The 24388-nt window shown below is 44.4% G+C and overlaps 9 protein-coding genes across 9 annotated transcripts; 3 read left to right on the forward strand and 6 right to left on the reverse strand.

Annotated features, from left to right (window-relative positions):
• Positions 1–933: 933 nt before the first annotated feature.
• On the forward strand, positions 934–2373 carry L199_002638 (uncharacterized protein; the record flags this gene model as incomplete). The annotated part of the gene is made up of 7 exons (XM_064888377.1): positions 934–958; positions 1037–1239; positions 1319–1623; positions 1689–1836; positions 1900–2007; positions 2060–2276; positions 2357–2373. 7 exons carry the CDS (start codon positions 934–936, stop codon positions 2371–2373), a joined length of 1023 nt encoding a protein of 340 aa, XP_064744449.1.
• A 26-nt stretch (positions 2374–2399) lies between these two features.
• Positions 2400–3065, reverse strand: L199_002639 (uncharacterized protein; the record flags this gene model as incomplete). The annotated part of the gene is made up of 3 exons (XM_064888378.1): positions 2400–2441; positions 2565–2711; positions 2898–3065. 3 exons carry the CDS (start codon positions 3063–3065, stop codon positions 2400–2402), a joined length of 357 nt encoding a protein of 118 aa, XP_064744450.1.
• A 685-nt stretch (positions 3066–3750) lies between these two features.
• L199_002640 (uncharacterized protein) lies at positions 3751–5416 on the reverse strand (the record flags this gene model as incomplete). Its single annotated transcript, XM_064888379.1, has 5 exons — positions 3751–4373; positions 4556–4640; positions 4727–4798; positions 4916–5036; positions 5139–5416. 5 exons carry the CDS (start codon positions 5414–5416, stop codon positions 3751–3753), a joined length of 1179 nt encoding a protein of 392 aa, XP_064744451.1.
• An 832-nt stretch (positions 5417–6248) lies between these two features.
• Positions 6249–7927, reverse strand: L199_002641 (uncharacterized protein; the record flags this gene model as incomplete). The annotated part of the gene is made up of 9 exons (XM_064888380.1): positions 6249–6322; positions 6391–6546; positions 6618–6693; positions 6787–6899; positions 6983–7117; positions 7178–7197; positions 7279–7402; positions 7462–7807; positions 7892–7927. The coding sequence occupies 9 exons, from the start codon at positions 7925–7927 to the stop codon at positions 6249–6251; spliced, it is 1080 nt and encodes a 359-aa protein (XP_064744452.1).
• A 1841-nt stretch (positions 7928–9768) lies between these two features.
• Positions 9769–12368, forward strand: L199_002642 (alpha,alpha-trehalose-phosphate synthase [UDP-forming] 1; the record flags this gene model as incomplete). The annotated part of the gene is made up of 11 exons (XM_064888381.1): positions 9769–9981; positions 10056–10139; positions 10204–10306; positions 10369–10909; positions 10971–11027; positions 11082–11400; positions 11478–11705; positions 11760–11868; positions 11939–12027; positions 12109–12160; positions 12223–12368. 11 exons carry the CDS (start codon positions 9769–9771, stop codon positions 12366–12368), a joined length of 1941 nt encoding a protein of 646 aa, XP_064744453.1.
• A 1627-nt stretch (positions 12369–13995) lies between these two features.
• On the forward strand, positions 13996–16746 carry L199_002643 (uncharacterized protein; the record flags this gene model as incomplete). The annotated part of the gene is made up of 4 exons (XM_064888382.1): positions 13996–14245; positions 14347–14731; positions 14819–14985; positions 15047–16746. 4 exons carry the CDS (start codon positions 13996–13998, stop codon positions 16744–16746), a joined length of 2502 nt encoding a protein of 833 aa, XP_064744454.1.
• A 559-nt stretch (positions 16747–17305) lies between these two features.
• L199_002644 (uncharacterized protein) lies at positions 17306–18782 on the reverse strand (the record flags this gene model as incomplete). Its single annotated transcript, XM_064888383.1, has 8 exons — positions 17306–17424; positions 17517–17734; positions 17797–17863; positions 17919–17942; positions 17998–18063; positions 18118–18512; positions 18579–18628; positions 18681–18782. 8 exons carry the CDS (start codon positions 18780–18782, stop codon positions 17306–17308), a joined length of 1041 nt encoding a protein of 346 aa, XP_064744455.1.
• Positions 18783–19136: 354 nt separating this feature from the next.
• On the reverse strand, positions 19137–20618 carry L199_002645 (uncharacterized protein; the record flags this gene model as incomplete). Its single annotated transcript, XM_064888384.1, has 1 exon — positions 19137–20618. The coding sequence occupies one exon, from the start codon at positions 20616–20618 to the stop codon at positions 19137–19139; it is 1482 nt and encodes a 493-aa protein (XP_064744456.1).
• Positions 20619–21170: 552 nt separating this feature from the next.
• On the reverse strand, positions 21171–23763 carry L199_002646 (uncharacterized protein; the record flags this gene model as incomplete). The annotated part of the gene is made up of 10 exons (XM_064888385.1): positions 21171–21500; positions 21567–21595; positions 21665–21733; positions 21787–21835; positions 21888–21919; positions 21979–22321; positions 22448–22782; positions 22875–23037; positions 23136–23279; positions 23335–23763. 10 exons carry the CDS (start codon positions 23761–23763, stop codon positions 21171–21173), a joined length of 1923 nt encoding a protein of 640 aa, XP_064744457.1.
• Between the last annotated feature and the right edge of the window lie 625 nt (positions 23764–24388).

Genomic DNA, 24388 nt, shown 5'->3' on the forward strand with positions numbered 1-24388 from the left:
AAGTGGATGACAACAACGGACATCGATCTTATCTCCGTTTTCCCATTCCCCCGATAATCAAGTGAGCACATGGTCAATTTCCTTTTTTGGTAACCTCCAATTTGAGTGCTGCTTCCTTTGCGTTTGCATGAATCTTTCAGTGATCAGCCGATGCATCTTCAATAGTCTCTCTGCACTTGATTCGTCTGACTTACCTTTTCAGCTCTGTCAGTGATGTACTCACTTCCAAAGCGGTGCGGTGAAGGCGAACGACTAGCAGCAATGTCTGTCTGTCCGCAACACTGACTATTGGACTTTCGAAGGACCGATAAGCTTTACTCGACTGAGCGGTTCATCACTTTGTACTAACCTGACCAAAGTAGGGTGGATACGATGGCGCAACGGTAGGATACTGTATGGCACTCAAGGATTCAACTAGAGAGATGATGAAACAACCAAGTATATGTCTGTGCGCATCAAATCCGAAATCTGGACCCATCCTTTGGGAGGTCATAGCGAGGATATATCACTTGCTGCCTTGCCTCACTCCACACCCCACCACATGTTGACCCAATCAAAGGACAGTAGTCTCTTGATTGAATTGAATCTTCTTACCTTACTTTGCCATCAACCCGATATGATCTTTGAGAGTAATTAGATTGTTTCACATACTATCCATCTCGATCATCATCAAGATCAAAATCAAGATGACCTGAAGCCAATTCGGGAAAAGCACCAAGGAGCTTGTGCGAGGGATCAACCAGGACTATGATAATTATACTCACTCTGCAATATACGTTACGTATCTCCAACATACAGGTGTACGAACATATCCCCCCCTCACCTTGGGCAAAATAAGGTCTATCAAACATCTGGTCCAAATCATGGTTATAATTTCTCTGATTGAGATCAAATCCTCAGTGAACAGCAATCCACACGAGAACACCTCCCAGCATGTCAGAAGTACTAGCCTATATGTGTGAGTGTGACCTCTCATCCATTCCAGCCTCACCAGGAGCGATCGTTGTAACCCAGCTCACTCTGTCTCTTCCCATAGCTGGCCCCTTCTTCTTGGGATTCGCCTTGGAAAGTTTCGGCATGGGAATAGTCCTAATGCTATCTATCAACTACTTTATGACCTTGGCATCTCAGCCTAAATCACCTCATGAATCATCTCGGACCCTCGGTGTCTGCCTAGTAGGCATCAGTCTGGTGCTAAACATCGTTCAGACAATCGTGGATCTCATAAGGGGATGGAACGTGAGTCTGACAATCCTGTCCTCTCTCTTGCTTGTCTGTATATGAATACTGATACTGGTGTGATATGAATTACGAGTAGATGTTCGCAACGAATTTTACCAATATCGCAGGATTTCTAACCTCCTCACCGTCATTTTTCGTATCTCCCTTTCTAGGTTTGATCCAAACTACCATCACCCAATTATTCCTCTTACGCAGGATCACCTTGTTCATCTCTTCTTTAGACCTCTTATGGCCCAAGCTAGCACATCCACTCGTTAAATACTTTTTCGCGTCCTCGATCGGTATTGCTATCTTGGCGTGCTTCTGCAGTGGCACCATTAGTAGTGTGTTGGTATGGAAGAGTGGTAGTCTCATATCCCTAGGACTACCAGGTAACACTGGGTGAGTCCGTTAAGCTATCGCGACCTGGTGCAGTCTGAAAAGAGAATGAACTAACATATTCGCAGCTTCGCAAAGGCAGAATCAGTTTGGCTGGCAACATCGACGGCGGTGGATACGCTCTTGTCTCTAGTTCTAAGTATCGAATTGTGGTGGGCAAGACAAAAATTAGGTATGCAAGGTGGTGTAATGAGGGAGATAGTGACTAGGTTGATCGTAAGTCATGCTCAGCGGTTTCGTTAATCCTAATTACGGTATCATTGACCTTGTCCTGGACAGCTCGTGACTTGCCATGGTGGACTTGCTGTATCCGGCTTACAGCTGTCGTCATTACTACTATACAATTACTGGAGGTATAACGCATTCTGCTACCTTCCCATCCTATTCGTAAGTCCTCATTCTGGGAAACATGGTATATGCTGAAGCGCATTCGTTGTAGTTACCAAAAGTTTACAACATAACTCTGATCCTATCACTTTCCGTCCCTCATTCAACCGAAATTGCTCCAAATCCCTCACACATGTTTTCGTTACCTACCATATTAGATACCCAAGTACCCACCAATGAACCGAATAGACGGTTCACAAGTCCTATCCCCGACCATTATGATGGAACGAAATCAAGGAACGATATTGAGAAACAATTTCAACGTTCTGGTCAAATGGCTGAAAGACCAGATAAGAGACAATGGATCAGCTGGAGTGTTGGTGACATTCCTTCCTCTTCGGCTTCACAGATCAGAGATCGACATAATGTGTATGAGGACCATCGTTTTTCGATCACTTTCGGGCTTGAGGTGAAGATGTTTTTCCTCGTTTCAACTACATTCCAATTCAAATCTCACATAAGCTCTTCCATCATCCCTGAATTCATCGCCTTGGATCTTGAGCTTACTCTTGATCCAATGTTGTTTTCGTTTGTGATAAAAGAAGAGAGGAACTTACAAGTAATTTTGTATGATATTGAGCACCATAACTTCCTCTTTGAATAAGATGAGTGTTTCCTGATGATTTGATAGCAGGCCAAAGTTGGGTCTTGATTATTTGATCCAGAATTACGATTAAAGCTTCATCTTCTTCGATTGACCAGGGCTATGGTGTATGAATGAGTATGGATATGAGTTGTTAAGGTCAAAGATACGGAGATGTTTTAGAATTGAAAGTTGTGATACATCAGCGAATTGAAATACAACAAAATATCGTCAGCTCATTGTTGGATCAAATTGGCGAAGACCTTAATTTACAAAGATGGTAAATTGTTCATCATATAGTACTCACCACCTTCGTACCTCCCTTCCCACCATTATACTTCTCAGGCGAGCCTCTAACTTTCTTGTTATTCACAAGTGGTCTCTCATCCTTTACTGAACTTGAGTCATACGGGGTGAGAGTCGAATTGGATTCGTCAGAAGAAACAGGTGAAGAAGGTCTTTCTCTCTTGACCATTGTTGAAAGGCCTTTGGTTCTCGTGTTCGAAAGGCTGAATGGTAAGTTTGGATGAGCAATAAGATATAACAGAGGGCAATATATTGTTATACTGTACTGTACTGTATAAAAAAGAAGTATTTAACAGAAACAACTGAATTATGAATATAATCGGATTAACCTTGTATATTGTTAAAGTACACTGCATAATGATACTCATGGTCGTCAAGGACGACCCATCGATTGATCGATCAATCAATGACGAAAGTGGTTAGTCTGGAGGGTCTGTAATAGGCCAGAGCAAGAGGGCGTAAATCAGATCAGATCAGATCAGCATCAGTTTCAGATGTCCACTACACCCATCAATATATCGTTAGCTCCAATCCAACATCACCGATACGAGTAGTCCTCTCCGTACATTGAACTCAGTCGTCAACATATTGGCATCGTCAGTATCATCATTCACTGTACAGGAAGAATTATATCCATTTCGTGTGATTGTCCGTATCCACATATGATGCTTAAATGCTAAAAATGATGCTATGAAACAAAACGAAACAAGATGCTCTATTATAAAATACTGTCTATTGGGAAATCGATGATGATCGTCAATAAGTGAAACATTGTCCGTATACTGTTTGTTTATTTTGTTTTTGTTATCTCCAAATTACCCGGAACATCCTTTCCTTTCCTTTCGACATTACCTCTAAAGGCACAATCCAATAGCTCCCAGTACCACTGCCAGGCCCAACGAAGGGATGACGAGTCGACCCGCACCTGAGTTTACAGATGATGCTGAAGCTGAGGCAAAAGCTGCTGCTGAGGCTGCAGCAGCGTTTGTCGAAGCGGCTGCTCGGGAAGATACAGCTGATGAGGTGATCGTAGCAGAAACAGAGGCACTCGACGAGCTTGATCCTGATGCGGAGGTCGAGGAAGCGGAAGAAGAGGAGTTGGACGCGGAGGCCGAGGAAGAGGCGGCGGAGGAGTTGGAGGCAGACGCAGAGGCCGAGGCGGATGTAGATGAACTTTGGATGGAAGCGAGTTGAGTAACAGCAGCTACATTTGCTGTTCCACCCCCAATTGCACTGTATGGTGTACATTGGGAAGTAGCCCCAGCAGGGTGGGGAGCAGGTGTAGTAGGATCCCCCTGATGAAATGTTACACCGTCATAGACACCTGGAGCTTCATCCGTGGGAGCACCAAGACACTGATCGAAGCCATCTCCCATATCTCCCGGGATGGTGAAACTACATGATAGGACGTCGTAGATGTGTTCGCAGTATGCGGCAGCGTTGGGTCCGTCTCGGCATGCTCGGATACAGAACTCGTCTGGATGGGATGACAATAGAGATGATTAGTTAGCTAAGTAAATATCATGAGGCTGTAAAGAAGACAGTAGTGGATAGGTGGAAAGGAAGGTAGCACGATGACGATAGAAGAAACCAGTGGGTTTCGCTTCGATCCCATCGAAAGAACTACCTTCTGTTGACGATCGACTCGACGGGACTCACTAGAAGACATGAAGCTAGTCCATTCATGAGTCTGTTCGTAAGATCCTGAAAAGGCGTTGGTGAATACTAGACCACCTTGAGGGTTCTACGAGTGGCAAGCAACAAAATACCAGACATGATGATTCAGCTTATGTCTACAGTATGATATCCTGATTGGGAGGACAAACTCACACCAAGGCCAGTCCATGAGTGAGGATCTAATTCACCACCTTCATCACCAGCAGGGATGAGCAATTGCGTGAGCTAGCATCAAACATCACCTCAATATCAGTACAAGCGTAAATCAAGCCAATTGATCGATCGATCGATCGATGAGGAGAGATTATGAGAGATTATGAGAGATTATGAGAGAGTACGTACATCACCATTACCCGTCACTTGAACGTAAGATACTTTGTCAGATTCGACTTTGACGAAATGAGCACCTTTGATCGTACCCTCTGGGATCAATCTAGTACCGTACCCATCTTTGAGACAGTACCTACCAGTCGTGTGAAAGAGAGAGTTAGCTTTACTCGAATATGATCAACTGAGGTGAAAGAAAGATGATCATATCCATTATCTGGATGAGCGAGTCACTTACGCCACTACGATCTGCTCGACATTCCCGATTTTAGATGTTCCATCCCCCTCTTCTGAATGAGTATCAGGTGGACCCCAGAGACAGAAATCGTCTACAGCGTTGACAAATACGTTCTGACAATTTGATGTCTGGGATGAGGTGGTACCGCACTGGTTCGTACCCGATTGACCTTCTTCAGAATATTGGGGGAGGGAACCGACTTGGTAGGTTGCGGTGTACTGGGCGGAGGCAAGGAGTGGTACGAGGGGTAGTAAAGTGGTGAGCGTTAGAGAAAACATCTTATAACGCGATTAGGTCAGATCGAAATTATGAGTTATGATAGTATATGAACTGAAGATGAAGAGAATGTCCAGGAAGTTTTGATTTGTATTATAGGTTATATATTCGAATCGAGCGATCTGACTAAGAGGAGTGAGAGTGGGAGAAGCGAGTAAGTTCTTTTGAACAAGGGATCAACTAACGATGTTAGTGAGGAGAGAAGGGAGATGCGTAAGGAAATGAGAGAGAGGATGGAAAGGGACGAGCTATCTTGGCATGTATCTGTATATAGACTTCATCACCGCTATGACAATTCCTCTAACACCGCATCAGCATCCTCGATACATGTAAACAAGCGAGAAGGAAGGTAAAAAGCTTATCGAGATCCGCAGAGAAATTCCATCGGACATCTAACCCTTTGGACATGACATGAGCCGCCCTCCACTCAGGGTATTCGGTCCATCAGGGCGGTGTTTGCGCCGTACCTCACCTCCCTAAGCTTCCCACGTTCTCAGTGTAGTATGTCTTTTTGGTGCGGATAAGGATAAGCCTAAAATCTGTTAGAGTGAAACGCATTCAGTTGGTATCGAGTGGCTGTATCTGTAGTGACATCCTCATACTGCGACACTGGAGGACCGGACGGATATGGAGATGCATGATCATATATCAATAACAGTTCATTCACACTGTGTATGTTGATGAACCACCATATCGTCGTTCTATGGGATCCTTACGCAAATATACCGTAATATCCACCATGACCACATGCACATCTTATCCAATCCATCACTTCTCTTAATTTCATTCCGTATTACAAATTACTCAAGCAAATCTCGATACAATAGTTTTGACTTAGTTCAATCCTTTCTTCTCCAACTCAAAGAACTTTGCGAAAGCATCTTTAACAGTATCTTCCTTAGGTCGGACTGCACATCAAATCAATATTAGTATATCGGCCTAATTAATACCTATCGGGCGCAAGTCGTGTACTCACATTGTATACCAAGTTCTTTCTTGATCTTATCGTTCTTGAGGGTGTAAGTACCAGGATCGACATAAGCATATTTACCAGGATTGCCAATTGAGAATCTGTCGGCCTGTTCAGGGAATTGTCCTCGAGCGATATCAGCGAATTCCTGATAGTCGTATGCTATAATTCCATATAACAATTTCATTCAGCACCAGTCAGTTCAAGGTCCCAATGTCGGGGTAAGAACTCACGTCCAGCAGAAGTGATGAATCTCCCTTGAGCATTTCGAACGACAGCTTGATAATGCGCTTCAGCTGCATCTCGTACCTGTATGATAACAACTTTCCACATTAGCTATTAAGGTCATAACGACAAGACTGCAAAGCCGATTCAATCTGGTCGGTTGGATACCTCACTCACATCGACGTAATAAGTGAAAAGAGTAGGGGCGATAGGAACGTCTTTTCCTTTTGCAAGAGCATATACGACTTCAGTCGACATACCACCCTGGCTGAGAGATTTGAGAGGTTGAACTAGACGTTACACATTATCTTTAATCAGCGCTCTTCGCCCTCGATGTGCAACAAGGCTGACAATAAACGGTATTCCAACTCACTTGGTGGACCGAAGATCATCACACAGTTGATGACTGCAAGAGACCAATCGTGACCTCCGTTCTTCTTTGATTCTTCTTGAGTCTTCCATGCTGCCAATTCGGCTTCTTTCTTGGAACTCATATAGAATAGCACGCCTAGACTAATTGTTAGCGGGGTTCGAGACACTCAAGATGGTTATCTCGGGTGCGACTTACCAGGAGGGAAAACGGGATTGCTGAAGTGGAAAGATACCAAGAGTCAGTGAACGCACCATTACAAAAGGCGTGAAGCGATGGCAAGCGACTGATGAATTTACTCAGATTTTCCACCATTCTCAACTATCTTGTCCATATCCTCAAGAGTGTAAGGGTTCCAGTCTTTCTCGTCGAGGACCAAACCCTTCTGAGTATGAGGATGTTCAGTGTGTTTACCGACCGATCCTATAACATATTTACATGTCAGCGTGCGAACGAAAGCAACTGGGCGTGTAAAAGCTTACCAAAAGTACCGGTGACTACGACAGATTTGACGGAAGGTTCTTTAGCAGCAGCTTCAAGTACACTAGTGGTACCTTGTAAAGCAGGAGCCAAGTGAGATTCTCTATATTCGGCATCACCAAATTCGACTGGTGAAGCGGTATGTACGACGGCATCTACCCCCTTGATGGCTTCGGTGTAATCTCCATTCTCCAATGATCCAGTGACGAACAGTTCAAGTTTACCTGAATCGACGTACGGCTTGTACTCTGGGATGGCAAGGATTTCATCTTTCTTGGAAGGTGATCGGAGAGTTCCTCGGACGGTCCATCCGTGTTCGAGGAAATTGAGAGCTACGTGAGCTGCGAGCTGCATATTCATCATACATCAGTATCCGCATAGCACAAGAGATAGAGGAATGGAGGAAGAATGGGGATTGGTTTGGCAACTTACGAATCCTGAGATACCAGTGAGTAAAACGGTAGGCATTGTGAATTGTTGTTTGTTGTTGATGTAAAGTTATAAAGTCAAGTAAATTTGGTGTATTGGGATACTAGACTGGAATGGATTGTTTCGATGTTGACGAGGATGGGAAAGAAACAAGTTGGGAAGGAGAAGTCTTCATGGTGCCCTTTTATATGTATGACTTATCTCTATCATCATCCACTTGATGATCCGCATCCACTTTTCCCCCTCCACATTCCTTTCGATTGACCTCCATTCCTCCATCATCCTCCACTAACATGCTTATTATTTCTTATTTCTTTTCGATCAACCCGCGTCATGATCCCGCCTTTACTCATCAAGCACGATATCTGACGATTTTGAGGTTCTCGCATGGTTAGTAATACGACCAACAACACGGAAACGGAGTACTTTACGGTAGACTGATTGATGGATTTTGTTGCGTTCTCACCATCATTCCGAGTTCGGTTGTGGTTATAACATTGCTTGATCTTCTCGGTTTTCTCCGTCAAAACCTCCACCGGATTCACTGTTACGTAAGTTTGGATAGTAACAACCTCCATCCTCCATCCTCCATCTGAATCCGGCCTCCACTCGAAGAAATACTATATATATCTGAAGTGGAGGAGAGTGGATGGTAAACGGTGGATGGTGGATGGAGGCTAGTTGGTCTTTACTCTTTCTCTGCGTAAGTCACGATACGATGAAGGTGGATGAAGCATAGCCAAACGATGATTCTCCCTACCGGCTGGAGACTCGCGCTTGTTGCAAGCCATGACCAGCCATGTTCATTTTGTAGATGATCATAGATGTAGATGAGATGTGCATCAAGTATCACACCTTCACCATCAATTGTACCTATCGCAGCTGGGGCGTCAAAAACAATACGTCGCACACAAGTATACTTCATTGACCTCAACGGCTCAACGCATAGGACTTGCCCTTGACGTTAACTTAGTGAACTATCTCGTAGTAGTTGAGTGAATTCTCCAATTGAATTCTAGAACCCATAACGAGAAGGTAGATCGTCAAAATGACGTTGTGTGTTGTTGAACAAGTATGTGCCTGTTCAGGGTTCATCCTGTGAGGTAGCTAGGGGAGGCATTTTCGAGAAATTTCTTCTAACAACTAGACACTGGATTTGGGTGGATGCAAGGCTAACAGGTAGGTGTGTGGCCTCTGTGACCAGCCTGTAGTTTGATTGTGATTGTGCCAGGTATGGGAAAGGTTGATCTAGAAGTTTACACAATTCAAAGAGAAGAAATGTCTTGTCGGACCGGACGGATCTCTCCTGTAATTCCGTTCAAATCCGTTTCATATTCGGCTCGGTGCTTGAGGTAATGAATGCAATTCAGTGTCATCAGCCATGCAAACTTCTCGATAATCCAAGCACGCAACAAAGTGATGCATAGAGAGTCTAGTCCAACAATGTAGCGCACCAAGAGGTATGCATATAGGAATGACGGAACATGGCATCAAGAGCGAGAGTAGAGTTGATTCCAGGTCTATGTGATATTCAGGGATGAGTGAATGTGTGAAGCGCGTCAGGCCAAGGGGAAAAGACGGAAGAGTGTCAGAATCAAGCTTGACGTCAGAGTTGAACTGCTGGGATGAGAATTCAGAATCCCAATATTCCATTCCAGTGAAAAATACAATACATACCTACTGGAAAATCCTAAACGTTTCAAGACAAGGCAACATTGACACTACGAGAACTCCTTTTACACAACAAGTCATCAAAGATCACCTTTGATACATACCATACTTCTTCTTTCTTCTGCACAGCATCATATACATACACACACAAAGGAGATAGATCCTTCTTTGTATCACATCTATATAAAGGAAGAAAGATCAAATTCAAAATGTCACCACCTCCCGCTGTCCCCGGTTCACCATATACATCCAACCATATATCTTCACCCACAACGACGTCTTTCACCCAAATGCCAAATCAACCTAAAGTATCGCCTCAGGCGGATGGAGGGAATGACAAGAAAGAACAGAGATTGATTGTAGTCTCGAATAGATTGCCGGTGACTATTAGTAAAGATGCTAATGGCGAATACCATTTCAAGGTGAGGGGAACCGTCTAGTACCCGCAACATGTCTTCCTGTGGATGGGTTGCTGACTAGATTGTATGACTTTCAGATGTCCTCGGGTGGTTTGGTATCTGCCTTGAGTGGTTGTAAGAAGACGATGAGTTTCACTTGGATTGGTTGGCCAGGTAAAGATGTAAGTGCAATCTGCGCAATAGAATAGGGCAATTCTGATGGAGATGATATCCACATCCTTATAGATCCCATTAGCAGATCGAGATCATGTCAACAAGAGATTACTCGCGGAATACAATTGTTATCCCGTTTACCTCTCTGATGAATTAGCTGATAGACACTACAACGGTGAGTGTATTCGTCAAAAACATAAACTACATCATCGGTAACTAACTGAGTGAATCTCTTAGGTTTTTCCAACTCTATTCTTTGGCCACTATTCCACTATCACCCCGGAGAGATGAACTTTGATGCAGCTCATTGGTTAGCCTATCGAGAAGCCAACATGCGATTTGCAGAGGTCGTCTCGAACTTCTGTCAATCAGGCGATATGGTTTGGGTACAAGATTATCACTTGATGTTATTACCTATGTTGCTTCGATCAATGATCTCAGGTGAATCCGCTCAAGGAGAAATGGTAAGAAAGGAATTAGGTAGGGTGAAAGAAGGTGTAGATGATGAAGTGGTAAAAGATGTACTGGGTATGCAACCTGGTGTAGCTCAATCTGGTGAATTAGATGATGAAGGTGTAGAAATTTTGGATGATGTTGATGAAGGTGAAGTACTTCATATGAAGGATAAACCTGCTGGAGCAGGTTCGAGAAGACCTCATTTCCCCAGGGGTTTATCGACCTTCCAAAAGCAGGAGATGGTGGCGAAAGAAAAAGGAAAAGATGGTATCAGAATTGGTTTCTTCCTACATACTCCTTTCCCCTCAAGCGAAATCTACCGGTGAGTATGATCGTCTATAGTAGATATCAGTATACTGATGATGATATGTTTGGAATCTCAGAGTTCTCCCTGTCCGAAGAGAAATCTTATTGGGTGTACTGCAATGTGACTTGATTGGGTGAGTTTGCTGTCTTCATTTATTTGAGATGTACATACTAACCTTTCCGCATAGTTTCCACACATACGACTACGCTCGACACTTCTTATCCTCCTGTACCCGAATCTTGGGCTTGCAAACTCAACCTAACGGTATCGAGTTCGAAGGTAGATACGCTCAAGTTGGTACTTACCCTATCGGCATCGAGCCAATGCAGTTCGTCGAAGGGTTACAAAAAGAAAAAGTACAAAGTAGATTGAAAGCTTTGGAAACCAGATTCCAAGGATGTAAAGTTATTATCGGTGTGGACAGATTGGATTATATCAAGGGTATTCCACAGAAGTTGCATGCTTTGGAAGTATTTTTGACTCAACATCCTGAATGGATCGGAAAGGTGAGTAAGAGGTATTCTATGTAAACCATAGATCGTCATATGGTACACTGGATAAAGGCTGACTTGATCGTCATTAGGTCGTTCTCGTCCAATTAGCCATTCCATCCAGACAAGATGTAGAAGAATACCAAAATCTTAGAGCGTGCGTGAATGAATTGGTAGGAAGAATCAACGGTCGATTCGGTACTGTCGAATTCATGCCTATTCACTATCTGCATAAATCAGTTCCTTTCGAGGAATTGACGGCAATGTATGCTTTGGCGGATGCTTGTTTGGTCACTTCCACTCGAGATGGTATGAATTTGGTAAGTGGACCAGATCACTTAGCATTGACTCGCGCTAATTGTGAATGACATCAGGTCGCATACGAGTACATATCCTCTCAATCGAAACGACATGGTTCAATGGTCCTGTCTGAATTTGCGGGCGCTGCTCAATCGCTTAACGGTAGTATTCTCATCAACCCTTGTGAGTAAAGCTATCGGATGTATCTGTTGACATCTCAACCTGGTAGCTGATCTTGTAATCTGACATATAGGGGATGTGCAATCTACCGCTGATGCCATTCATCAAGCACTTGAGATGGGGCCTGAGCAAAGGAAATCCAACTGGCAGAAACTATTCAACGTGAGTCATATCACAAGTCCGAGTTCTTTGTCCTTTGTCCAGCAGGCAAGAGTAACGAATGCTAATCCATCTTGTGTATAGTATGTCAGTAAATACACTGCCGAAGCATGGGGTACTACCTTTGTCAACGAATGTGAGTTGTCCATCATATCGGTACAATCATGAGTTGAGCTGATCAGTGCATGAATGATTTAGTAACTCGTCTTTCGGGTCTACCACCTGCCGGACCCGCCGGACCAGGTAGGAAGAAGTCTGGAAGTTTGAGTCGAACTTCTTCCAAAGCCAGTATCAGAAGGAGAGCAAGTCAAGCTAGCGTCGTAGCTCCTATTGCGGAATCATAGATTGGTATAAAACGAGACTTCGGGTATCAGAAGTAGTAGAAGAAGAAAAAGGAAAAACGGAAGTTCTCCAAAAAATCTAATGAAAGAATGAGTTGTTTTGGATGAGTACAGGTACATGCATGAGGTTCATATATTCAAGTATGAGTATGAGTATGAATTATGATTATTTTGTTCTTAAGCATACTGTATCAACCTAGAACGAAAGATTTCAGACCAATTCCTTTGTTCAGAATGATAACATCTGTCATGACATTATGTGTCGTCCCTTCCGCAGTATCTTGCCATGTCACCAACACGTTTCTTTCCCCACCAGGACGGCCCCAGACGATACAACCACATTGGTTGGTTTAGCCCCTCAGGAGCACATACGGACCTCGGATGTGTATCTCAGGAATTCAGGGGTTTAGGGAGTCCGTGGCGGAGAAGATGCCGGTGGGGGAAGAGTCTGGATTTGGGAAGATTCTGTATATCAGAGATAGTCATGTGCTATGCATTCTTTCTACTTACTGTACTACCATGGTAGGAGATGACTTGAGAATAGACATCGAAAGTGAGGGAGCAACCATATATCAGTCGTGTTATGATGTCTGTCTGCAGAAATGGAGGTTGATGTTGCAGGCAGAGAGGATTGACATTCGATGACGACTCTTATCCCTCAATATCGTTTTGTACATTCCTAGATTAAGGGTTTTCTCATGGAGCTGTGGGTTGATAAATTCCCATGTTCAGGTTGCTAAAATTGACCTTGAACTTGGTAAACAAAGATATCTCTCCCACTACTGTGGGATCTTAACTTACCGCAGAACAAGCTGTCTCTGTCTCTCAATTGTGCCTGTCTACAGAGAGAAGCACGATACTTTTTCGTTCACAACATCAGCCAACATCAACAACAATAACGAATAGACCTTCCGACATCTTCTCTCCTCTCCTCACCCATACTACTAAATCAACTCGCTCTGCTTGTGGTCCATCACTTGGTACTCAGTCGCCATCGCATGGTGGGGATCGATCGTACGCAAATCGTCAATTGTAGCGAGATATCTCAGATACCTCTCGACCAACCTTCGATTCAAGGTATACTCGTTGTCAAGGTGACTTACCTGCAATCATCATAGGACGAAAGGAAGGAAAGTCTTTTCGTGCGTATTAAGCTTTAAGATTATTTACTTAGGTGAGTTGCATAGTTGTAGTTTTGAATTGCTTCTTACCTTGAAAGTGGGGTGGATGTATGACGACGGTTGTCTCACTCGCTCGTGTCTTTTTCCTATCTCTTGCACCTCTTTATTTCCTTATATCTCTGGATTGATTGATGGATGGATCATTCATCATTGATCACTGATCGAATCACCATCACCATCACCATCAACATCAACATCATTACCATATACCATTCGAATTGAAAGGGACTGATATTGATCTCACGCACTGTCTCTTCATTCTCTTCATCTAGGAAATTTCCAGAGAGGTCTGTTCATACCTTTCCTTCAACATTGCGAACCAAAAAAAGGAAAAGAACAGCGACACTACATCTACTCTGTCAACATCAACATCACGCTATACTTGAATACAACATCCACCACTTAGGATCTTGCTTGCTTATCTAATCATTCTTCAACAATCTGGCAAGATGTCACTGCCCAACGCATTCGTCACACTCCTTACGACACCTTCGTATCTGCCTGGTGCGCTTGTCCTCCTTCATTCTCTTCTGGACCTTCATCCTGCTCCCAGGGACTTCAAGATCGTCTGTCTCGTCACTCCCGAAACTGTAGATGCCAAGACGATTGGGGAATTAAGAAAGGCAGGATTCGATCTGGTGATTGGAGTGGAACCGATTGGAAGTGGAAGAGCGGGTCAGAAAGGTTTACATCTGATGGGTGAGTCGATTCATCTTACGGCCCGGCTTGATGGTCACACACGGACTGTGTTGCCTGGTCTTATGCGAACTTACGCTAACGCTAGTACGTCCATACTCCAGGCCGACCTGATCTCAACTTCGCTCTGACCAAACTCCATCTCTTCCGACTCCATCCCTTCTTTTCGACTTTGATCTACCTTGACGCCGATGTCCTCCCCCTCCGACCACTCTCTCACCTGTTCAGCTCAACCAACCCACACATCCTCTCGGCATGTCCCGATACAGGCTGGCCGGACTGCTTTAACTCTGGAGTGATGGTCATTCGACCTCGTGAATCCGATTGGATAGGCTTGAAAGGTATACTGAAAGATGGTGAAGGAGATGATGGAATCTACAGAGAGAACGAAGTGGGCAATGGGAGTTTTGATGGTGCAGATCAAGGATTGTTGAATGAGTGGTTCAGTGAAGAAGGGGGTGGTGGACAATGGAATAGATTACCTTTCACGTGAGACCAGTTGAATCATCATGATCTGCGATGTTTGTCACATCGCAAACGATATTCGTGCTTACCTTTCCTTATGGCTGTCCACAGGTACAATGTCACTCCATCAGCAGCGTATACTTGGGCACCGGCATATAAACGATATGGTCACAAGATCAGTAATGTCCATTTCATTGGCCCAAATAAACCTTGGTCGAATCTCAATGGACGTCCAGCAGGTATAAGTAATGTCAAGGGGAAAGAGCCTTCTTATGATTGTAAGCCGACGTGCATTGTTGCTTTCAGGACCAGCCATAATAACTTACTTCTCTTGCACAGACCCTGCCTTGCTCGATCGATGGTATCATGTCTATGACACCCACGTCCGACCTTCTGCTGCACATGATCCCGACATCTCCAGACGTTTCGCTGTTCCAGAGACTATCGCCGCCTGGAATCAGTCTGGTGCAGCTACAGGAGCACCGCAACAACCGATAGATCGACTTAATCTCGATGAATTGAAAGCTGCTTCTGCTCATGGTGTACTTTCATTCAAGACCGGTCAATATACAAGTTTACCCCTAGAAGGTCGGGTCGACCTGTTGATGCCTAAACCTCAACCTAAACCGGCGAGTATCACTTTACCACCTTCACCGCCGCTCGTGGATCCTACGGCCCTCTCGTCCCCACCACTGGAAGCTGTCCCTCCTCCACCTACACTGCAACAGCAAGTGACCCAACCTGCTGTTTGGGATGCGGTCCACTTCGCTCCTCCTGCTCATGGTAAACCGGAGATGTCAATTCGAATGGATACAATCTATCAGAACGCATGGGAACAACCTTCGAGAAGTCAATCATCGTACTACTCTGCTCCTCCTCCTCAAGCTGAACCCCAATACCCTACTTTACCTGAAAACGTGAGGAAAGATGACTGGTACAAGCAATTTACAGGATCAGTACCTGATCGATCGAGCGTTCATGCTGTCTTCCCATGGGAGCAAAAGGGTAAAAGTCGACCTACACCTGGTAGAGTTTTCCCCAGAGGTGATACACCACCTCCTGCCCAGCAAGAACACTCACAACCCCAACGACCAAGTATCCTTGTGAGAGAACCCACACCAGATTATCGATCACCACCACACCAGCCCTCGCCTCCACATGTACAATCGCCTCCATCTCGATCGATGGCCGAAGCTATGGCATCGTATACGAACGCGTGGGATGATATACCGCAGATCAACAAGTACGTGAGAAGGATGTCTGGTATGGGTATGTCCAAAGATATCAGGTCGTTCACTTCTCATGGTGGATTACAATCTGTCCCTGGTACCCCCAAAGCAGGAGGGACTATCGATTTCTCAACTTCGACGGGCAGACAGAACAAAGGTAAAAGTAGGGATAGGAATACTGGTTCTTTAACCGATACGAGTGGTGACGGTGACGACGAAGGTGATGAGTCCGATGATGAGGAATCTTCAGACTCACCTGTAGTCTCTCAGTCTTCTTCGGGAGAATTTGAAGATTCCTCGACATCGTATCCCGATCATGAGAATTACAGGGATCATTCTTCTCAGACTGAATCGCCAAATCAGGTAGATGCGAAAGTTCAAGTTGTTCCCGGAGGCGGAACCTCACCTGCAGTTAGGACTTTTCAGTTACCCTCTCATCACTTCCAGCAACAACAAGTACAATTAAAATCTGTTCCGTCAAATAGAAGATACAATAAATCACCACAACAAGGTAATTACAACAACACTCAAAATGTTAATGCGTTATCATCTGGATCATCAACTTCATCTGATACAACCCCTAAACCACTCTCACCACCTTCTTACCAAACTCAGTCTGGAGGACCACCCATCCTCCAACCTCTTCCTGAGTACGGATTCGACTTTAGGGGAAGTACATCGCATGGCACAGGAAATGGGAATGGAAAGGGTAGTAGAGTATGGGATCCAAATACCGATCCTGAAAGTAGAAAAAGGGATTCACAGGAGGTTTTAAGTAGATTTATGCGGGCAGGAGGATTTGGTAAATAGATAAATTGTGGGATTGACAAATATACGAAGTAAGAGATATGATTATTGGGAAGAGGATGGGATTGAAATTCACAAATCGACATAATACTTCTGTTTTTACTTCTAAAGCATTTCATAATGTGTATAATTAAGTTCACTGGGTAACAATCTGATTCCCATCTGCCTACACCTTTGGTATCCATCTGAGAACACATGCATTCTCTTTCATACTAGTTTGTCGCAATTCGAACTTCACTTCATTGTCCTGCGGCAGAGCCATTCTACAGACTTCATTTTGTCCATGATCACAGGAATGGTGTCTGGGTATTTTATGTTAAATAATGCATTTACTACAATTATCAGCTGGCTAGAAGTCCCATACAGATGAAGTCCACTGATGGTCCTTGAGAGATCCGAATATTTTCATCGTAGTCAATAAAGTTTATACCTAAGATAGTACTTTCAAATGATTACATGACCGAACGGACCGCTTTTCAATGTTTGGCTTAAGCTTTCATTCTTGAAATTACGATGAGACATACAATCTCATCCTGGAAAGGGTCTTTCGTCATTATTTTCTTCATGTCACTGTAGCTAGCAATACCCTCTCTTCCGATATATTACAACATTCTACCAATTCGATCCTCGAGGGACTCGATGATATAGTCATCACACTACTTGTACCAATGAATTTCGTACCTAGAATTACCGAGGCAAAACATAGATCAGAATATACACAAAAGAACGCTTAGTATCAGTTTGGAGAGAAATCATCATCGCAAAGGACTTACCTTCTTCGGTACCTACACGATTACACGCTACGAATACCACCTCTTTCCCTCCTACAGGATCTGCAACCTCATTTCTAGGTGTCGTATATCCAGGTACAGGATCGTGTAGAGGTTGTAGACGTGCGGCCCAATAGTTCAAATTCGATTCAGATGGAGATTCGGGATTTTCTTCGGGAGTGACTTCTGGTGGTTCAGCGGGCGGACTGAGCCAGTTCATGCTGTGACAATGCAATCTTGGTAAGCATAAGGTTTCAGCAGATTACGGACCCTGGCAACTCACGGTACGACAAGCATATCTACGGCGTTATCTCGACAGTAATTTGCGAGTTCGAAGGCATCCCAAGGTGCTAATGATATTACTCAGCCTACATGGTATGTCACGACAGAGGAATGAAGTCATACCAACGAAATCCTTGGGGTTCATATCTGAAGTCTAATCAGCTCATAGACCTCAGAACTTCATCATGAAACATTGACTCACCCATGCATATCCCTACAGCGACGCGACCGAGAGGTTCAGGCAGATCAAAATGCATAAAACCGTCACCTTTCATCGCATCATCAGCTATTGCAATTCAAGGTTCAACTGAACATGGCTCACCCTCTCTCGCCCAGCTCTTATCAGTCTCAAACCTAAAAGTCTTCCTATAATTACCAACGACTTCTCCTGATGGAGCGACCACCACAGCTGAGTTCCAACCTACACCGGTCCCTTCCCCTTCGAGCTGTTTCATCTCTGACGGTCCCGCATTACTTTCTGATCGGGATGAAAGGCCCTCAAGCGAGCTGGAAGGTTGTGGAGCAGAAGGAAGTGCCTCGGGATATCCAGCTATAACATGGCATCTCAATCTCTGCGCTAGGGAACGAGTGAGTAGTGAAGTGGGACCGATGCGCTGTGGTTCGAGGTATGGTAAGATCGATGTGGGCGTGTTGAATACGTATCCTGATAGACACATTTCGGGAAGGACTAGGAGATCGAGCGATCCAGGCTGCAGACTATTGGCAGTCGATAGTAGCATCAGCTTTGCTATGTCTCCTTGAATTGGGATTTTGAGCACTTACTCCCGAGTCATTCGCTCTACTTTGGCTGCATTCTCGGATACCCTCCCTAGCTATTTCGACCTGAGTCAATACATCACCTTGGAGAACAGAGCACGTACTCACTTTGACATCGAATTGGACACAACCTATCCTCACTGGTGAACGACGATACAGTGGAGCAGGCGAGGAAGGCCGAGACGGAGGTGCAGTTGAAGGATGACTCATCGTCGGTGGACGTCGATGAGCAGCCGATCTAAATAATCTGAACAGGTCTGCTAAGTTACAGTGAGTATACTCCGGGGAGCGACGATGTGCAACTACGGATCGATTTTAGAGCTATCTGCTATACCGATGATTTGTGGTGAATCAATGTATTGTATGGTGAATTGAGTGATCTGTGATTTGCTGTCAATCATGAGCGAGTGGATGAGATCGACATGGCCGGTAGTAACCGGATAGCTTACATCATCCATAGTGGCAGCATCGTCGTACATAAGGATTAACCTGGATGATGCATTTCCGATTCCAATTGACCATACCATAAATACCATAAATACTTTGGAAGAAAAAAGAATGCTCCTATGCGACTGCCCTGAGCTCAATTTCATCATCGAAGCTCGTCTGGAGCTGATTCACCAACTCGGCAATATGACTCTCAGGATACGAGACAACATGCAGTTCGTCAAACTCGATCGCCTTGTTCCCCCAATTGTCGAGGCTATACCAAGGACTTGAAGAAGATCCATAAGCTGAACCCAGCACGACATGACGGGTGTCGGTGGCTAGCTGATTGATGGGAATCGCAATCAACGAGTTGTTTTGCTTCCATGAACATTCCCTGATTGTATCTTGCATCATACTTTTGATCTTCCAGTGTGACTCCATTATAACATCGTCCGTCTGTGATCCGTGGGCCGTGGGATGTCTGAATTGTGATAACACACTTGCTATTGTAAGAGGACTGAGATAATACACATTACCATTTTCATTAGTAGCAAGATCGGGTCGACCTTGGGCGCTCAATCGAAGTATCGTTGAGTTCCCTTGCATAGTAACGCAAGAGGGGTTGATCGAAGTCAGACCTTTACTGACTCGTATATCATCTTGGGCATGTTGCTCTCTAAGTATACTTTCTAGATTCTCAATACATGATTTAGGATATTGTCTGAGCCAGAATGAGTTTATGCAATTAGAAGAAATTTGGACTGCCTCAACAGCAGAGCTAGGCGTGTGATCTAATCTCGTAAAATGTCGAATTGGACGTGTGTCCTTGAACGAATGATTGATATCTTGATTGATCCCACTTTCTAAGATCTTGACATATCTTTTTGAACTTGAGATTCCGACTTTTGATGATGCTTTGATTCGATCGTACATCATTGATACCATCTTAGGCGGACCAAAAACCACTGGATCATCTGATCTTCTGCCACCTTGCATGACAAAACTCTGAAAAGTCGGATCGATCAATATACTCCCAGAAGAAAAATCATTTTCAATCCTGACCCCTTGAGAGACAGTACGATTCTTGCCTTTTTTACTTAACAAATCGTAAAACTCAGGTTTCTTACTTTCGATCTTGACTGATACGTTGTCGAACCCGTTCAATTTCAAATCATCTTCGAGCGTCTGAACGAATCGCTTAGGTAATCTTCGCAGCTTGATTGAACTAGGTATCATGTCATGTTTACTCGAATCGATTTTAGCACCGACGACCACTGCTTCATCATCGATCCTGAACTCTCCTTCCCCAGATGCTTGCCATTCCTGGAAGCTTTCTACGATACACTCTTCGAGCGTATAAATGATCTCATCCTGGACTTCCGGTATATCCTGTTCGGCTTTCGTAAACCAGTCATAGTGATAATTGTCACTAAGCCTTTTCAGACTTCCTGCAATGACTTTGGGAGGTAAGAAGTAGAGTGTGTTCCTGGAATTGATAGAGGGAATGTTACGTTTGTACCATGGGGTTAAATCGAGTTGTTCGTATTTTGAGTCCATCGTTGGATTCATTGTGAGGACGGCGGGCGGGGGTGATAATAATGATGATGATGATGACATCGCGACTGGCAGTAGTTGTGTGAGGCCACTTCAGAGGATCGGATGAATAACTGAAAGCGTTGTGAATGTCACTGTATTGGCCAACCAGGCTTTTGAGGGAAATAACGAGAAAGGTATGATTCAAACTATAACCTCATTATCGTTCACCATGTTCATCCCCTATGCACTCCGAAAGATTTACCAATCTCCGTTGTTTGGGACAAAAGTAAGATGCTGTGGCGTGTCTCATCACCTGCTCAAAGGACTTCCGCTTCTTGGAGGTGGAGAAGCCTTCTGCCAAGATCTCCTCTAATACCATCGTACGAGCAAGCGCCGTGAGACGAAATATGGGGAACAGGAATAATGGTGCCAAAGGACTGGTTCAAAGATTCAACGGTTAGGGTGTGAAATTCTGCATCAGTTCAAAGGGTTACGATTGACCGTCCAATAGTCATGATATAATTTCTGTACCAGTCATAAATCGGTCTAGCTCAGGCAAGGCTGACTCACATCACACAACATAATTAAATATATTCCAGTATACTACAATGAATGTCCTGTATCCGTACCAACTCATTTCTTCTCCCTTTTCACAAACTTGTCCATCGCCCCTTCCCCATCCAACACCCTCTTCCTCTTCTTCTCATCCTCCTTCCCATTAACAATCTTCTCCCTCGTATGTCCATTCTCCTCATGTATCTCTATCAACTTCTTCTCAGCTGTCCCGTTTAGTACATCCTCGTGATCACCATGATAATTCAGATGATAAGCATCTTTCAATCTCGCTATGCAATATTCCTTTTCCAGATGTTCATCTAATATCGGAAAAGGGTAATCTCTACCTATAATGCATTTGGCTTTCTCTTGGATACCTTGAGGAGCAAGGTGGGGGGAGTAAATGTACTGTTACAGACCATCAGCGTTTTCAGTCGACCATTCATGCTCAGGCCGATGGATGAATAATCGCACCTTGTCTGGGAAATCTTTCAGCTCAGGACCTACGAATCATATATCAATCAGCATCATTCTCGATCATTTCAATTAGGGAGGGCGAGTGTCTGACTGACAGTATTTCCTTACTAGCGCTCCTGATTTATCTGTCTTCTGGGGCCAGGATACGAGACCATACACTCGGACTACAGCTCTCATTAGACCTCCTGCTTGTTACAGGATTATCAGGAAGACTTACAGTATTGCGAGAAGAACGCCGAACAACTCAACCACATCCAATTTCCAGGCTATATCACCAGATCAGCCTACGCGCTTCACAAAAGATGAATTCATTCTCACATTTGAAGCAGGATCCCAATCGATCAACCATTCTACCCATATTCCCTTATATCAGCACCATACATGTCATTCCTCACTGTAAATTGCTCACCATCAAAGACTTCCATCCCTCTTTCCCAAGAGATATAACACTGACCCCTCGTCAGAAAACACGCAACGCTATGTCTCGCCAAATGGTGTATCCAACCTTCATATTTGAGTTGTCTCATACATGCATCGATCCACGGGAAACCCGTCCTACCTTCTTTCCAAGCTTGAAATCTTTGTTCAGCCTGTTCATCTTTATCCCTCGGTCTGGGTAAGATCTCATTCCCTTCTGCATCATATTGATTCTGTAAAGACCATGCAACGTATTTGCAAACGGAGTTACCCCGTATACGCTCGAAATGAGGTACGGCCGCCTCAGCACATGCGTACATGTCTCTAAATTCGAGCTACAATAGAATATGGAATGTCAGCCGACTCTCCGACACCATACCTTGAATTTCATGATCACATGCAGAGGATCTCGGATTTTAGCAGCAAGTAGTCGGATTTAATCATTTGGATGATTGACTCACCTGTCCAAACATATTTTCAGGTTCTTTCGTCTCTCCCTTACCACCTCTCTTCCTATATTCCTCCACAATGGCTTTACATCCCCACCACAACTCCCTTATCCCTATACAGCCAAATTTGATATATGGACTTAAGAGTGTGGTGGACGGTTCGAGCGAAGTAGGTTCGGAATGTGGTTTGGAGAATTTTGCCACTTTCTCTTTATCCGAAAAGAACAGATTTAATCGCTTGTGACCTTCAATCGTACCTCCTTTGATAGTTGTCGTGAAAGGAGGGAAACCCAGCTGAGACATCGTTGGGACGGAAAATGGGGAAGATGATGGGCCAGCCAAGGAATCTGATAATAAATGAAGATATCAGATTATGGACTGAGCCGACAACCGATCACTGACGTTCATCATGAATTGACAAATGACGAGGGCTACTCACCAAAACATGTATCCTTCCCTGTTCTTACGTCTGCATTCAGATCTACACCCTCGTACTTGCCCCAATCCTCTTCATGGTTGTCCTGTAGTTCGGATGGTCCCGGATCAGGTAGAGATGTAGGAGTGGGGGCCGGTCTCGATATCTCACCCATCTTACTAGTAACCTATGGGGAGTAATGCAAGACCGACTCAGTATGTACCCGGGATCATATAGCTCGACGATCATCGCTCGTCTCCAGTTTCAACTGGAATCGGAACTCACCCCCTGCCATTGATGGAGAGTCATCGTAGGTTTGCCTTTATTCTGTTTGATGACCTCGTCAGGGTCGAACAGGTGTCTTCCTGGAGCAGCTGTCACTTGTATACCTAATTCTTCCGCTAATGCAAATATCTTATCATCTCTGACCTATGACAAGAGTGAGCCTCAACCCGAATCACTATTCACGATCGACATTGCTTACCTTTGAATAAGCATTACTATCTTTTTCCCAACATATATGCGTTACCCCCCAATCCTTTGCCAACTTCCGCAGCACAAATTCCGGTCTACTCCTTACAACCCATAATTTCTGCTTGGCGTTCAATTTCGTATACTCATCACTCAGATTGTTCATCGATTCCAACAAGAAATTCCATCGGTTCACCCCGACTCGATGTCTGTACACGTACTCCGGGTCGAAGCACCATACGGGCCAGAAATACTCTATATCCTCTATGTCTAAGGCTCTGATCAGGGCTGGTGAATCGGTCAGACGAAGGTCGGTACGATGCCAATATATCACTCTGGCTTTTCCCTTGGGGCTCGTGTCGGACTTGACGAGAGTCGGTTTGGGCAGTTCACTCAAGGGAACTGGTTCTTTCTTCGGGGCCTTGGGATTGGGTTTGGTCATTGTTGGTTATTCTGTGCCCGAATTTTGGGATAGTGCTGTCTCTGCTGCTGAAAGCAAGTCAGGATTACTCATTGCAGTGAGAACATTGTGTTTTCTATTAGTTTGTTTACCATTTCTTATTTTACGTTGCTCATCTCGATCGGATCGTACAAGATCGGCATCAACATTGCATCCCTCAACAGATCGGACATCCTCCACCGAGGGGCTCCATCCGCATCTCTTCACAGGGGGAGGCCGTCGGGATCATCTGGCTCATTCAACGGCGTTATTCTGAAGTGGCACTGATCAGCTTGAGCAGGAATGCCACGCGATTGTCGTCATCATCCCATCTGAACCCTCATGGGCATCCATCCCATCCAATCCATTCATACCACTGCGATCCCGTCATGGTCGCTGCTTGTATTGTCGTTATCAACATCGTTGTTATTGTTTAATCACTGACAAAAGACTATAAACTATCACTCAAGCGGATATTGATCGGACAACTACAGTCGAGCAAGGACTGCGAACAATCAGTGACAGATAAAAACAACATTTACACACAATAAAGCGGATAGACAATACAGATACCGTGCAATTGGCGTGTTTTGTCCCTGTCATCATCATCATCATCATTCAACCTTGC

The sequence above is a fragment of the Kwoniella botswanensis genome, chromosome 1 (genome assembly GCF_036426115.1).
Source record: "Kwoniella botswanensis chromosome 1, complete sequence".
Taxonomy (NCBI): Eukaryota; Fungi; Basidiomycota; class Tremellomycetes; order Tremellales; family Cryptococcaceae; genus Kwoniella; species Kwoniella botswanensis.